We start from the raw sequence: 12,719 nt of genomic DNA on the forward strand, positions 1-12,719 counted from the left end.
CTGTAATCCCAGCACTTTGGGAGGCTGAAGTGTGAGGCCAGGAGTTCAAAAGCCAGTGTTTGAATCAAAAAATGTTACAATCCTGTAGCAGCTAATCAAGAATTCTCACCTGCTTCAACTTGAAGCATTTCACTTGAAATATTAAAGCTAGAAATCCAAACGTACCATAAAAAATAATTTTATTGAAGAAAATACATTTAAATTATCAAAGACCTAAACCACAAGTTTATCAAGCTAAACATGACATTTATCACACCCTTTTTATTTGGGACAAAGTGCAACAGCATAGTGGGACCACTTAATTTCATGTAAGCTCTTCCCCAACTCACCCTCCTCACTATACAGTGTTCAATTAGCCCACTGCCTCTCTAGATACTTCAGCCTGGAATTCCCCTTCACTTCTCCCAGCTGTCTTCACTAATTCACTTGCCTAATTATCCTGTTCTTTTCCTCCTCGAAGTTCACAGATTCCTCATATACAACACCCCAGTATTCTGCCCTTCAAGACCCAAGTCCTTTTAAACACTATGTGGCAATAAACTTTTAAAAATATTTTCTTCCACACCTACTTCCCATGGCTGTTTTTTGTTTTCTATTTAATAAAATCCACAACTTTTTAAATAACTGAAGGCTCATTCCAAGTTTCCTGATGTTTTATTACTTACTAGTAAAGTAGACCGAAATATCCACTGATAGTGTAAGTCACATGAACATTGTGAAGTGACAAAACAACACACACATTTCTAAAAATATTTTAATGAAAAAGTTATCTTTCTGTAAACATTTCATTATACTACAAATGAAACATTTGAACCCATTACAGACCACCTCTGAAGTCTTAAAAACCAGATAAAACAGACGGAAGTTTTAAAAGTGATTTTAAATATTCAGGTAGGCTAACAAACCTTATATTACCCCTGCACATTAGCATGCTTATTCACTATTTTGTGACATTACTGGAACTCCAAGTGATATCGTCATTATCAGACATGTTTGAAATTGTGACTAATATACACCGGAACTCTTGAAACCAAGCCTATTTCAATTATTTCCTTAACAAATGGACTTTATTACCACATAAATATTCTTTAGGACATGTGTGAAAATTTAGTGTTAGAAATGTAGTTATTAGAAGCAATAACCTACAAAACTGTTTTAACATCAGCTAAAAAAAGTCTCTGCCTCAAGCATTTACCATTTACGTAACAATTTCCTTACTGGTGCTACAAACTTAAGAGAACATTGGATTTTTCAGAAATGACAATAAAACTACATTTAAGTAAAATAATTTTATTTCATAAAAAAATTAGACTGGAAAGAACAATGCCTTTAGAAAAAGAAAGAAAAATGTTTCCTATCTTAGGAAATTTGCTTTACTAAAAACCATGTTGCCAAGGAAATTTATCATTAAAAGGCTGTTACCTTATTCAACACTTCACTCTATGATGCGTAGAAATTCAATCCTGATTTAGATAGAAAGCCAACCAGTCATTTTCTGAGAATAAAGTCTGGCAAACTGACTACTCCTGTTCATGCAGAAATTGCTTTATTTATAATTTAGAAACTACCTTGTATTTTGAGCATCTATCCCCTGAAGTGTATTTAAAAAAAAAAAAAAAGTAAATAAACATTAACCTCAACCTTTAATAAGCCCTTTTGAGACAGCAAAAACAGCCCTTAAAAATAATCAGCAACTAATCTGAACAGTTGAGTATTCTTTGGGTAAACGTCTTTTTAAAAACGAGCACTAACATAATCAGGCCCTCAGTGCTCCTGGTCAACAATAACCAAAACAAAATTTATCCTTATTTGTCCAACTAATTCCCTGAATTTATATGCAAGTATGCTTTTATATGAGGCCACATGAATGAAGACCATGTTTATATCTTTATCATTTGATAATTTTGAAATCCATTCGAAGGTGTCATTCCTAGTGCTAGAACTGGCAACTTCATGAGTCTGTTACAAGTCATGCTTATCACAAAAAACTGTTTTCAAAAAAGCTGAGGCTACGTTCTCTTACCAAAAATTGACTTTACTCTGAAGATACTAACAATGAATTGTACACATGAAGGGGCCACATCTGACTCAAGATGAACACTCATGGCTATTGCAGGGGAATTCTTAAAACTAAGGTTTCAAATGTGTTGGACATGGTACCAAGATAGTTTTCATCTGAAAATTTTTGCCAATGTACCTACTAGAGAGGGACAACGTTTTAAAATATGTAATATAGACTTGTAGGGAAACAAATGGTGTCATCAGGTTTTACTGTGAACTACAAACCTTACCCAGCCAGAAACCTTCGTATTTAAGATGGTAGGAAAGACATTCCTCATTTAGGCAAGTAGGGTTCTCATTCAACCTGCAAATCAAAAAGATTACTCTTACCTTGCTTTACAAAAAATTACTCTTTAATTAGTGAAAAAATTCAAATTCAAGCCTTACCTAATGCTTATTGCCCTTCCTTGCAGGTCTAAATGCTAGACCTAGTGACTGTGGCAACTATCTCTCATTGATGTTCCAAAAGGCGAAGAGCTCCTTCCTGCTAGACTTTCTTCGATATTTCAGTTGTAATAAGCAGATTTAACTAGCTTTTGGAAAGCTGCTCACTATCATCACATAGTATCTTATGCCTTCACTTCTCTGTAGTTGAAGCTCTTGCTGCTGCCTTGTCATTCTTTATTTATGCTGACTTGTCCATACTCAAAAGGCTGCTGAAGTCCTGTCTTAGTGAGTTTCCTTTGATCCACACTGTGCTTAAAAAGCACATCTTAGGTCCTTTAAAGCTGGTTATATCGCTCTCCTCATGGCTTACTTTTCCACACTGTTCACAAGAGCTAAGCTAATACAACTTATAAACAGGTCACATACACAGATTTCACCTGCTTATAGGTTGCAAACATCAACTTACTGAAAATGTTTTTACTATTAAACTAGTTCCAGAACACAGAAAGTTGGTTAACAGTACAATTAACCTCATATGCCACTTAAAGGATACTGTCAAGGTTGTGTCAAACAATTTCACAAACATAAAAACAGGAAATGTTAATCTCCCCCATTCTTTCAACCTTTATTATAAGAATAAAAGAACTTGAGACAATTTAGCTTAATTTTAATAAAATGTTTCCCCAAGCATTATTTTGACCAGGTACCCAGGTTTAAGTTATGAACATTGACAGTGTCCATTTATATAACCACACTTGAAGTTGTTTTAAGTACTTAACCATTTTCTAATATTAGCCTATTTTCTACACTGCTTATTCACATATATGCCCATTAACAAATGGAATGTCTGTTACATTTATTGGTTTGTGAGTGTTTCTGGAAAACTGCAGTATGTGTGAAGACCAATTTCCATGCTGGCATTGCATGCATCCAAATATTAATGCACAGAGGCACAGAATTAGAGCAACAAGAGAGCATATTCAAAACACTAGCACGCCCCATTCCCCTTTTTATTGCTTGTTTTGCTTAGTACGTCTTAAAACAAAAATAAGAATCTCGAATTCAATGTTCAACTGCCAAAGAAAGAATAACAGCAGGGCACATACTTAGGGCTTGAATGAAATTGTAAGCACTAGCTGGCGCAAAACAGTAGACATTGGTTTATATTTATATATATATATATATGACCTTGTTATCTAAAACTTCTCAACCAGGGCCTTCCAAACAAATCGATAACTCACATCAACATGATTTAAGTTCAAATACACACAAGAAATAACAATGTGTTCTTTGGGAATTTAGGAACTCAGATCACCCAAGTTTGAATTCAGGTCTTTATAAAGTGAGAAGCTTGTACTAAGCAACTATGCTACATTTCTGCTGCAGTTAAGTTATTTTGAACAATTATACCTCGACTGTTCTTGGTTTCCTCCAGCATAATGTATAGGGTACAAACCAGAAAGCATGCCAGCCAGTTAGGCGTTTAATAATGCATGATTTTTATTCTCTTGCTCTGAAAGTGTGTATGGGAAAAAATTAATTAAACCAAGGAAAATAAGGTATCATGGGGCCTCTTGTGCTTTTAAAAAGGAAAAAAAAAGTACCCACTAATTTGCTCAGATATAGCAGGCTTAGTGGTCCTGTATTTTGAAAAGTTCTTAAGAACCATCTTTAAAGTAGGAGGAAGAGGGAAAACATCCACTGCCCCTTCCCAGAATTTAAATAGTGGGTAGTAGACATTCTTTACACCCAAAAACTATGGCAGCAGTTCAAATGTGACCAAGGTAAATGTAGAATGAAGATGTTCTAAACACATCTAGGACTCAGCAAATCTAACACACTAAAATCATGATTACATTTTGGAAGAAAATGCACAAAAACCAAATAGGAATTTTGAGATTTTCATTGGATGGTAATCTTAATGCTATTAAATTCACAAATATGCTAATTTAAATACCCAATCCTATTTATCTAAAACACACATTGCAAACATACAAATATCTATTCTCTCCACATGTCAGCGCCCATTCATATCATGGTTTGGAAATGGGGAGAATAGATTCCCCTTAAATTGCAAGTCAGCAGGTGTTTCTTTACAGTTAACTTTAGCAAAATTCATACAAAATAGTAATTAACAATGATCTTCTTTACTTGTTAACTCACAAGGAAACACCTTCAAAACTGCATTTTGTTAAAGTTTCTGTACTAAAATGTAGAAAAACTGAACTACACAAATATTGAAAAGTTAAAAATTCCTTAATTTTTTATTCCTGGTACCACTACCACAATTTACAGGGCAATATACCTGATGTAATGAAAAGAAAAAGAAAAAGACAAAGCTACAACAGATAAAAGACCTCAGGAATGTACATCTAATTGACACTACATTGCATTAATCAATAGCTGCACTTTTTGCAAACTGTGGCTATGACAGTCCTGAACAAGAAGGGTTTCCTGTTTAAGCTGCAGTAACTTTTCTGACTATGGATCATCGTTCCTTCTGTGGCAGATTTTTACAGTTCCTCTAATGCATTTGGGACGACTGTCTCAAAGTAACCTGCAGCTTTCCTGACAACTCCTCGCTCTCTCTCCTGCTAAGAACTGTAGCCTGTTGAATAATACAGGATAAAAAAATTATTACACTCAGTGAACATTTCCACATATTTTTTATCATCATGATAAAAATTTAAAGATACCTACCCTTTTCTGCTGTTTTTAGAACCTTCTGCTACCATATCCACCACTTCCACCACCAGATCCATAACCACCTAAAAATATACACAATATTTTTAAAGAAATATATAGAAGTTTTTAAGTTAAAAGGCTCTAAAGAATTTCGGTAAAAAAAATTATTTACCACCATATGGACTGCCCGAGCTTCTTCCACCAAAACTGCCCCCTTTCATGGGTCCATAATTTGATTGCTGTTGTCCACTATAATTTCCAAAATCATTATAGTTCCCACCACCACCATAGTTACCTGAAATCACAAAGGTTTTGTGGTTTACCTATACAATAATCATTTTCCCCTTTTAACGTATGTTAACTATTATCTTTTAACAATCATAGTAGCATGCTCTACCACACTCATATGCAACCCTTTGCAAAAAAGATTTTATAGCTACCAAACTCCTTCCCCACCACTAACCCAGATGCCCCCCAGCAGACCTAAGGCATAGGTAGGAGAGGAAGAAACAAAAGGAAAAGACAATGCCAGAAGAGCATGTCAGAATATTAAAACATCAGTATTATCTATTTAGATGCTATGCCCTATGCACATGTTCCCTCCTTCCTACCATTAACAGCATCAAAATTGTCAGTGTTTCATTCACTATGATTCTGATGCAGCCTAACGTTTAAAACATTGAAAGAATTAGCCAGGTGTGATAGCTTATATCTGTAGTCCCAGCTACTTTCTCGGAGGCTGACACAGGAGGATCACTTGAGCCTAAGCAGTTTAAGGTTGCAGTGAGCTATGACGACACCACCGCACCCTGGGTGATGGAGTTGAGACACTGTCTCAAAACACACACAAACCCAAAACCAGAAAAATCCCAACAGAGAAGGATCTCTTGAGCCCAGGAGTTTGAGGTTGCAAGTTAGATATGATCACTCTACCACACTCTAGCCCACGCAACAGAGCAAGATACTGTCTCAAAAAACAAAACGGGGTGGGGGGGGTGGGAGCGGAGTACTTAAGAGTTAAGTAAAATTCTGGCAATAAATACATTACTGATCCTTTACATGTACACTAGATAATGCCCATTTTAACTACACATAATATTTCAGTACATTTTTATCAATTTACTAAAAAGCCAGTAAAGCTAAGAAAATTCAGTTTTATTGTCCACCACTTGAGTATTATACAAGGTAAAATTTGATCAAATGCTAACTTTTAACACTTTTTTGAACATCTATAATGAAACTCTTAGCAACACGAAGTATTTAACATTTAAATAGAACAAGTGAAAGCTTACCACCTCCAAAATTTCCTCCTTCATTGTAACCATCATATCCTCCTCCACCGCCACCATATCCACCACCTTGGTTTCCATATCCTGGTCCACCACCATAGCCCCCTCTACTACTGTAACCAGGACCACCGCCATAGTTGCCACCTAAGGAAAAAAAAACAAAAAACAAACAAAAAAAAAAAACAGGCCACACAAAATCATAGATATACAGAGAATCAAACTACTGAATTCTGGGTTTTTATAACATGTAAGTCACTGGCAAACAAGCCAATGAGTTAACTTTAATACTCTGAATCTGGTAATACCTGGTTAATATAACAGCAAGAATCTGGGCTAGTAAGAATTAAAATAAATGCTTAAACATCTCAATATCAAAAAGGGGAAAAAAATCATTGTTTTCATTTCTAAAATTTTACTAAATAGTCTTAGACTTAAATTCTAGCTCAACTGCTAGTCCAACAAACTTTACTGCCCCAAAAGGATTAGCTAATGTTCAATCCTCAGGGGAGAAAAGGCCTACTTGTCTATGGTACTAGTTTGGAAGTACACTTTACCCATCAAGCCATTCAAGCTTTAACTAAAATTAGAAAAATATAACAAATACTTAATTTTCAATAAGGTAAAGAACCCGTCAAAATATCAAACATCAATGAAAACAAAAACCACCTACCATCACCTCCAAATCCATTGTATCCGCCGTCACCTCCTCCATAACTACCTCTGCTGCCACCACCTCCACCACCATAACCTCCTGAAAAGAAAATATGAATTAAAATTATATATTCAACTTATAATTAAATTTTAGGTACTCACGTACTTAGAAATAAGATAAATATCCTACCTCTTCCACCAAAGTTTCCACCACGGCCAAAATTACCTCCACCACCTCCAAAGTTTCCTCCACGACCCATAAAGTTGCCAGATCCACCTCCCCGACCTTTAAGACAGGCAAGGAAGATTTTAAAGAACTTTACAAACACTACTCACATCCATTGTGTATATGTGTATGGTCCTACTCACCTCTTTGCGATCCAGCAGACTGCATCTCTTGTTTAGAAAGGGCCTTTTTCACTTCACAATTATGCCCATTAATAGTGTGGTATTTCTGAACTAAATTTTTTTAATCAAACAAACAAACAAAAAGTTATTTTATGTTTGGAAAAGCACATGTAAATGAAATCCTTTGTCATTACGTAACTCTTTAAAATTTTATCAAGGTAGTGACTGTGAGTGGGGATAAGTGAGTGTTCTGGCATGTTTATTTCTTGAGCTGAATGCTTGTTACACAGATGTAGACGCTTTATGAAAATGACTATACACTTTATAGTCTATTAGGCACAACACAAAATCACAAGCAATTAAGTAAATTTTGATGAAAACAGAGAGCCACCTCTGCTTTCTGATTCACAGTTGCTACTTACCAACAATTTTATCAACAGTATCATGATCATCAAAAGTTACAAAAGCAAATCCTCTCTTTTTTCCACTCTGCCTGTCTTCCATAACTTCTATGGTTTCAATCTTGCCATACTTTTCAAAGTAGTCTCTCAAATTATACTCTTCTGTATCTTCTTTAATACCACCAACAAAAATTTTCTTCACTGTTAGATGGGCACCAGGCTTTACAGAATCCTGCAAATAAAATACATTAAGGGTCAAAAAAAATCCCCCAAACTTTCCCAACAGTTTCATATATTACACAACATATAATCAAAATACCTCTCTAGAAACAGCTCTCTTTGGTTCCACAACACGCCCATCAACCTTGTGTGGTCGAGCACACATTGCTGCATCCACCTCTTCAACACAAGAGTAAGTCACAAAACCAAAGCCCCTAGAACGTTTCGTTTGGGGGTCTCTCATTACCTACAAGATAAAAATTTTAAAGCACTGAAACACTTCCACAGGTCCTCTACAGCCCCTTCCTAAGAAATTTTTTGTTCCCTTAGTAACTTACCACACAATCTGTGAGTGTCCCCCATTTCTCAAAATGTTCTCTTAAACTATCATCTGTAGTTTCAAAGCTCAGACCACCAATAAACAGTTTTCTTAACTGCTCTGGTTCCTTTGGATCATGGCCCTGAGAAAAAGATCCAATACATTTTAATTATTTAAGAGTGGATGAATCTCTAAGAAAGACCCACAAGCCTTAACCTATTACAAATAATAAAATCAGCATCAAATTCCTGTAACAGTAACACTTTGTCCAGTTAAAAATTTGACTAGGCATATTACATTAAAGGAACTAAATGCTGCCAAGGAAATCTATAACCAGTCTCTCAAATGCCAACGTCACTTCAGCTGCAACTTAAGTATACGACAACTCCATAATCAAAAATCCTTTCATTTTTAAGCTGCAACTAAAAGTGTAGATTATTTCACAGAAGTTGCTAATGTGTTGGAGAAGCAATGTTCCACCCATGCCACTGCAAGTCTTCTCATTCTACATCCCAACAAGTGTTTAATTTTAAAATCACAAAACTGTGATGAAATACAACTGAAAAGTTTCAAGTGGCAAATTCAGAGAAAGTTATCAGTTTCAAACAAATTAATGTTAAAATAGTCCTAAGTTAAAGCAACCTTCCCCACCCCAAAAAGTCCACCACTTAGTAGCCTTCTGTAACTAACGTTTGTTATGTGCTACAAAACCAACACAATTTTAGAGTTACAACAATTTGGAAAGTAGGACCTACATTAGGTACAGCATATACTGCCTGACCAGAAAAGAAGGGAGCACAATAAAACAAATTGAGATTTTTTTTTTTTAAAAATTAAGATGTGGCCTGAAATTGTTTTACACTTTAGTCAAAAACTTTTTAACAAATTACACGAATTGTCATTTAATGCATGCATTAAGATTTGACTCATCCATAGTCCTTAGATAAAGGGGCTCACATTTACATTCTAATGTCTTCCTGTGTCTTCTAGAAGTAGAGATGTTAAAGCATTTAAAGTGAAGAGACTGTCACATGCTAGAAAAAAAATGTTAAATGATTAATAGCCTAAAGCATTAATTCACTTAGTCTCATCTTTTCAAGTCTCGGATAAAGGCATCTGATTGACAACTCACAAAGTAGCTGTGGTTGCAGTCCTCTAAAGCAAAAATCCAGAAAACTACAACCAGAGCCGACCCAAAGAGGGGGCAAACACATCAAAAAAAATTTAAGTTCCTACTTAACATCTACACTCAAATTCCGAAATACTAAGTACCTCACCCACATGGCGATTTCAGGAGTATAATTCTAAATACTTTAGCAAGAACAGATTAGCAACTATTTTAAACCAGCAAACTTTTGAAAAATCTCCTATTTCCAACTGGATGCTGAGGAAAAAAGAACAGGCCAGAGAATTAATGAATTCTCGTCGCTGAAGAGATCTGCAAAGGACTAAAAACCCGCCGGCAGAACTTCAACGCCCCGGGCTTCGAGGCCATTTGCAGCATTTTCTGCCGGGCCGCCTCTTCCCTCTTCCCTCCAATCCCAGGCTCTCTCCCGGCGGCGGAGCGCGGCGGCGGCCATTGCGGGCCAATGCGCCATTTCGTAACGCGGCAGCGGATCAATGTCAATGTGGCCGCCGCCCGCCTGCTCGCTCGCCCGGATGTGCCTGCTCGTCCCCTCCCCTCCCCCACCGCCTCCTCCCAACCGCTCCCGCCGAGGCCCGCCATGCCGCCCTCGGCCTCGCTTCCGAGGCCGCGCAACCGGCGGGCCAGCTCCCCTCTCGAGGCCTCCCCAGCCACGCCGCATCTCCGAGGGGCCGCCTGGGCAACCGAAGGTGAAGGCGAGACGGTCGAGGAACCCCTGAGGAGGCCTCCGAGGCCCGATCCCTCCTCCCCCCCCACCGCCCGTCTGAACGCAGAGCGCGGGACGGCCAACCCAGTCCACCCGGCCTCCCCGCTCCCACCGAGCCAAGCCCCCCACGCCGGCCACTACCCATCAACCCCCCGCTCTCCCCCTAATACCTCCTCCCCCCGGCGGCGGCGGCGACGGCCGGAGTCGGGCTGGGGGCGACCGGGCGGCGGTTTTACCTCCATTTTGAGACCGGACTCGCCTCTTCCAACTCGAGTTCAATATGGGACCGAGAGGAAGAGGCGGGGCCAGCCGTCACGTGACGCGCTTTCCGCGCGCCACCGGCGTGGTGGGGGAGGGGCGAGCTGAGAAAGGGGCGGGGCCGAGCGGGCGCGAAGAGGGACTGGACGAGCAGGTTGGCGGGTGGAGGGCGGAGGCGCGACAGTCTGCGGGAGCGCGCGCGTCCCGCCAACTTCCAGTGTAGCACCGCCCTTCCCGCCGTTCGCGCCGGGGTGGCTGACGCGACGCTAACTCGGACTCCACCAATGGTGAGCGCCCACGTCGGGAAACCGCCTCGTGACCGCGCGTCACCGGAGAGAAAGGCTTTTCCCTTTCTTCCCTCGCCTATTCCCCTCCCCCACGCAGGCCTCTTGGTCTCCATTTCCGAATTCATTACATTCCGGTGCTTAAAATAAAACCACACTTTCCTTTCTTGTAATTTAAGGTTGCAAAAAGCCCTCTGGGCCCCTCGGATCACCTCTCTTGTTTCCAAATGCCAGGGACCGGTGTCTGACTGTGGAGCCCACCTGAGAGGGCACGTACTGGAAATCCCTGCGACACCGACACGTGTGAATCATGGGCACCTTGGACCCGTCTCAAAACGCGGCTGACATACTGAATTGTTACCCTTAACGACCTGAGGCAGCACTGGTGGAGGTCAGTTCATTAGGTACTCACTGATCTCCAGAAATAAATATTACATATTGGGACTATTTTCTAATGCTTTTCTTTCCTGTTAGTGTGGAAAGAGCTGCAACATCTGTTTGGCGGACAGAATTTAAGGAACTGAGTGACTTATAAGTGTTTTTAAAAAGCGGGGCCGCCGGCTTTTTCTGAAGGTAGTGAGTTATTTCACTTGATTGTACACAGTTACGGATTGAACTCCTTGTTATACTACTTTCCCCCTCTTCTCGCTACTGCACTTGACTAGTCTAAAAAAAAATTTTTTTTTTAAAAAGCGGGGTTGCCAGATAATTGCTGCCTGTTCGCGAATGACTTTTACTTTAATGTGATCACCTGTGTCCAATTATGTTGTGAAGTATAATGAACGGGATGAATCAGAGTTAAAGACTGGAGATCTAATCCTTTCTCGGCCTAGTCAAGTGATTTAAAATCATTTGACCTTGCAGAGCTTTAGTTTTAGTTTTTTAAATGAAAATAGGGATGGCATTGGATGATTGTCCAACACCCATGACAGCCATAAATAATCTACGGATCCATATTTAAACAAAGTTATAAAAATAACCACAATTGACAGGTCTCCCTTCACACCTAGGAAATGCTTTATATTTTATTTAGCAATCCATTCGACCAACCCCTTTAGAATTGAACTTGCCCTTTCTTGGAAAGATTAGAAATCCTGTCAGTTATCTAGTAAATTGTTTGAAAAAAGTTTGTGTTAACAAATGGGGAGTAATCATCTTGGAGTTTGAAAAGGGGAGTACAAAGAGTAAGAATTTGTTAGTTAAGGTTTTTATACAAGAAAAATAAAGTGAATTAAGCCTTTAAAAAAATAAAGAATTTGTTGATATTTATCCCATTGCCCAAGGAGGAAATTTGGGAAACATGAAGAAAGGGTACTCTGTTGTGAGGCAGAAACCAGTTAACCAGGCCTTAAGATAATTTGGTTGAGATAATGTTCAAATTAGCCTCCTCTTGTTGTTCTGATTCCATTGTCACAAGCAAACTTTTATTTATGAATTCTGCTTATCAGGTACTCCTGATAGCCAAAAACGGACTTGAAACATTGGAAAAATTTATAGCCTTAGTGTCTTGTTAATATCAAGATTTTTTTGTGAATTTCATAACTATGAAATAGTCCTGACAAACTTGATCAATTCTGGGCACATACAAAAACACAAAGTTGGCCGGGCGCGGTGGCTCACGCCTGTAATCCTAGCACTCTGGGAGGCCGAGGCGGGTGGATTGCTCAAGGTCAGGAGTTCGAGACCAGCCGGAGCGAGACCCCGTCTCTACTAAAAATAGAAAGACATTATATGGACACCTAAAAATCTATACAGAAAAAATTAGCCGGGCATAGTGGCGCATGCCTGTAGTCCCAGCTACTCGGGAGGCTGAGGCAGTAGGATGGCTTGAGCCCAGGAGTTTGAGGTTGCTGTGAGCTAAGCTGACGCCACGGCACTCACTCTAGCCTGGGCAACAAAGTGAGACTCTGTCTCAACAAAAAAAAAACAAACAAAAAAAAAAAAAACAAAAACACAAAGTTAAAGAC

The 12,719-nt window shown here is 39.0% G+C and overlaps 1 protein-coding gene across 3 annotated transcripts; it reads right to left on the reverse strand.

The window, feature by feature from the left end:
• Positions 1-1,335: 1,335 nt before the first annotated feature.
• On the reverse strand, positions 1,336-10,493 carry HNRNPA3 (heterogeneous nuclear ribonucleoprotein A3). Of its 3 annotated transcripts, none has more exons than XM_069493791.1 (11): positions 10,381-10,493; positions 8,380-8,502; positions 8,142-8,288; positions 7,844-8,054; positions 7,443-7,532; positions 7,264-7,359; positions 7,093-7,173; positions 6,426-6,566; positions 5,306-5,428; positions 5,149-5,216; positions 1,336-2,365 (listed from the first exon to the last, which is right to left on the reverse strand). In XM_069493791.1, the coding sequence occupies exons 1-10, from the start codon at positions 10,450-10,452 to the stop codon at positions 5,164-5,166; spliced, it is 1,137 nt and encodes a 378-aa protein (XP_069349892.1). In that variant the 5' UTR covers positions 10,453-10,493; the 3' UTR covers positions 1,336-2,365; positions 5,149-5,163. The 3 variants fall into 3 exon arrangements, with proteins under 3 accessions (XP_069349892.1, XP_069349900.1, XP_069349883.1); XM_069493799.1 differs by lacking the exon at positions 1,336-2,365 and adding an exon at positions 2,969-5,056 and having other exon boundaries at positions 6,429-6,566; XM_069493782.1 differs by lacking the exon at positions 1,336-2,365 and adding an exon at positions 2,969-5,056.
• Between the last annotated feature and the right edge of the window lie 2,226 nt (positions 10,494-12,719).

The sequence above is a fragment of the Eulemur rufifrons genome, chromosome 1, assembly GCF_041146395.1.
Source record: "Eulemur rufifrons isolate Redbay chromosome 1, OSU_ERuf_1, whole genome shotgun sequence".
Lineage (NCBI taxonomy): Eukaryota > Metazoa > Chordata > Mammalia > Primates > Lemuridae > Eulemur > Eulemur rufifrons.

Excerpts from the sequence above, each read along its gene's own strand:
- HNRNPA3 (XM_069493791.1), bottom strand. The coding sequence starts at position 10,452 with ATGGAGGTAAAACCGCCGCCCGGTCGCCCCCAGCCCGACTCCGGCCGT. Across the intron at positions 8,503-10,380 it reads GCCGCCGCCGGGGGGAGGAG|GGCCATGATCCAAAGGAACC; the intron begins GTATTAGGGGGA and ends TCTTTTTCTCAG. Across the intron at positions 5,429-6,425 it reads AGGAGGAAATTTTGGAGGTG|GTAACTATGGTGGTGGTGGG; the intron begins GTAAGCTTTCAC and ends TTGTGATTTCAG.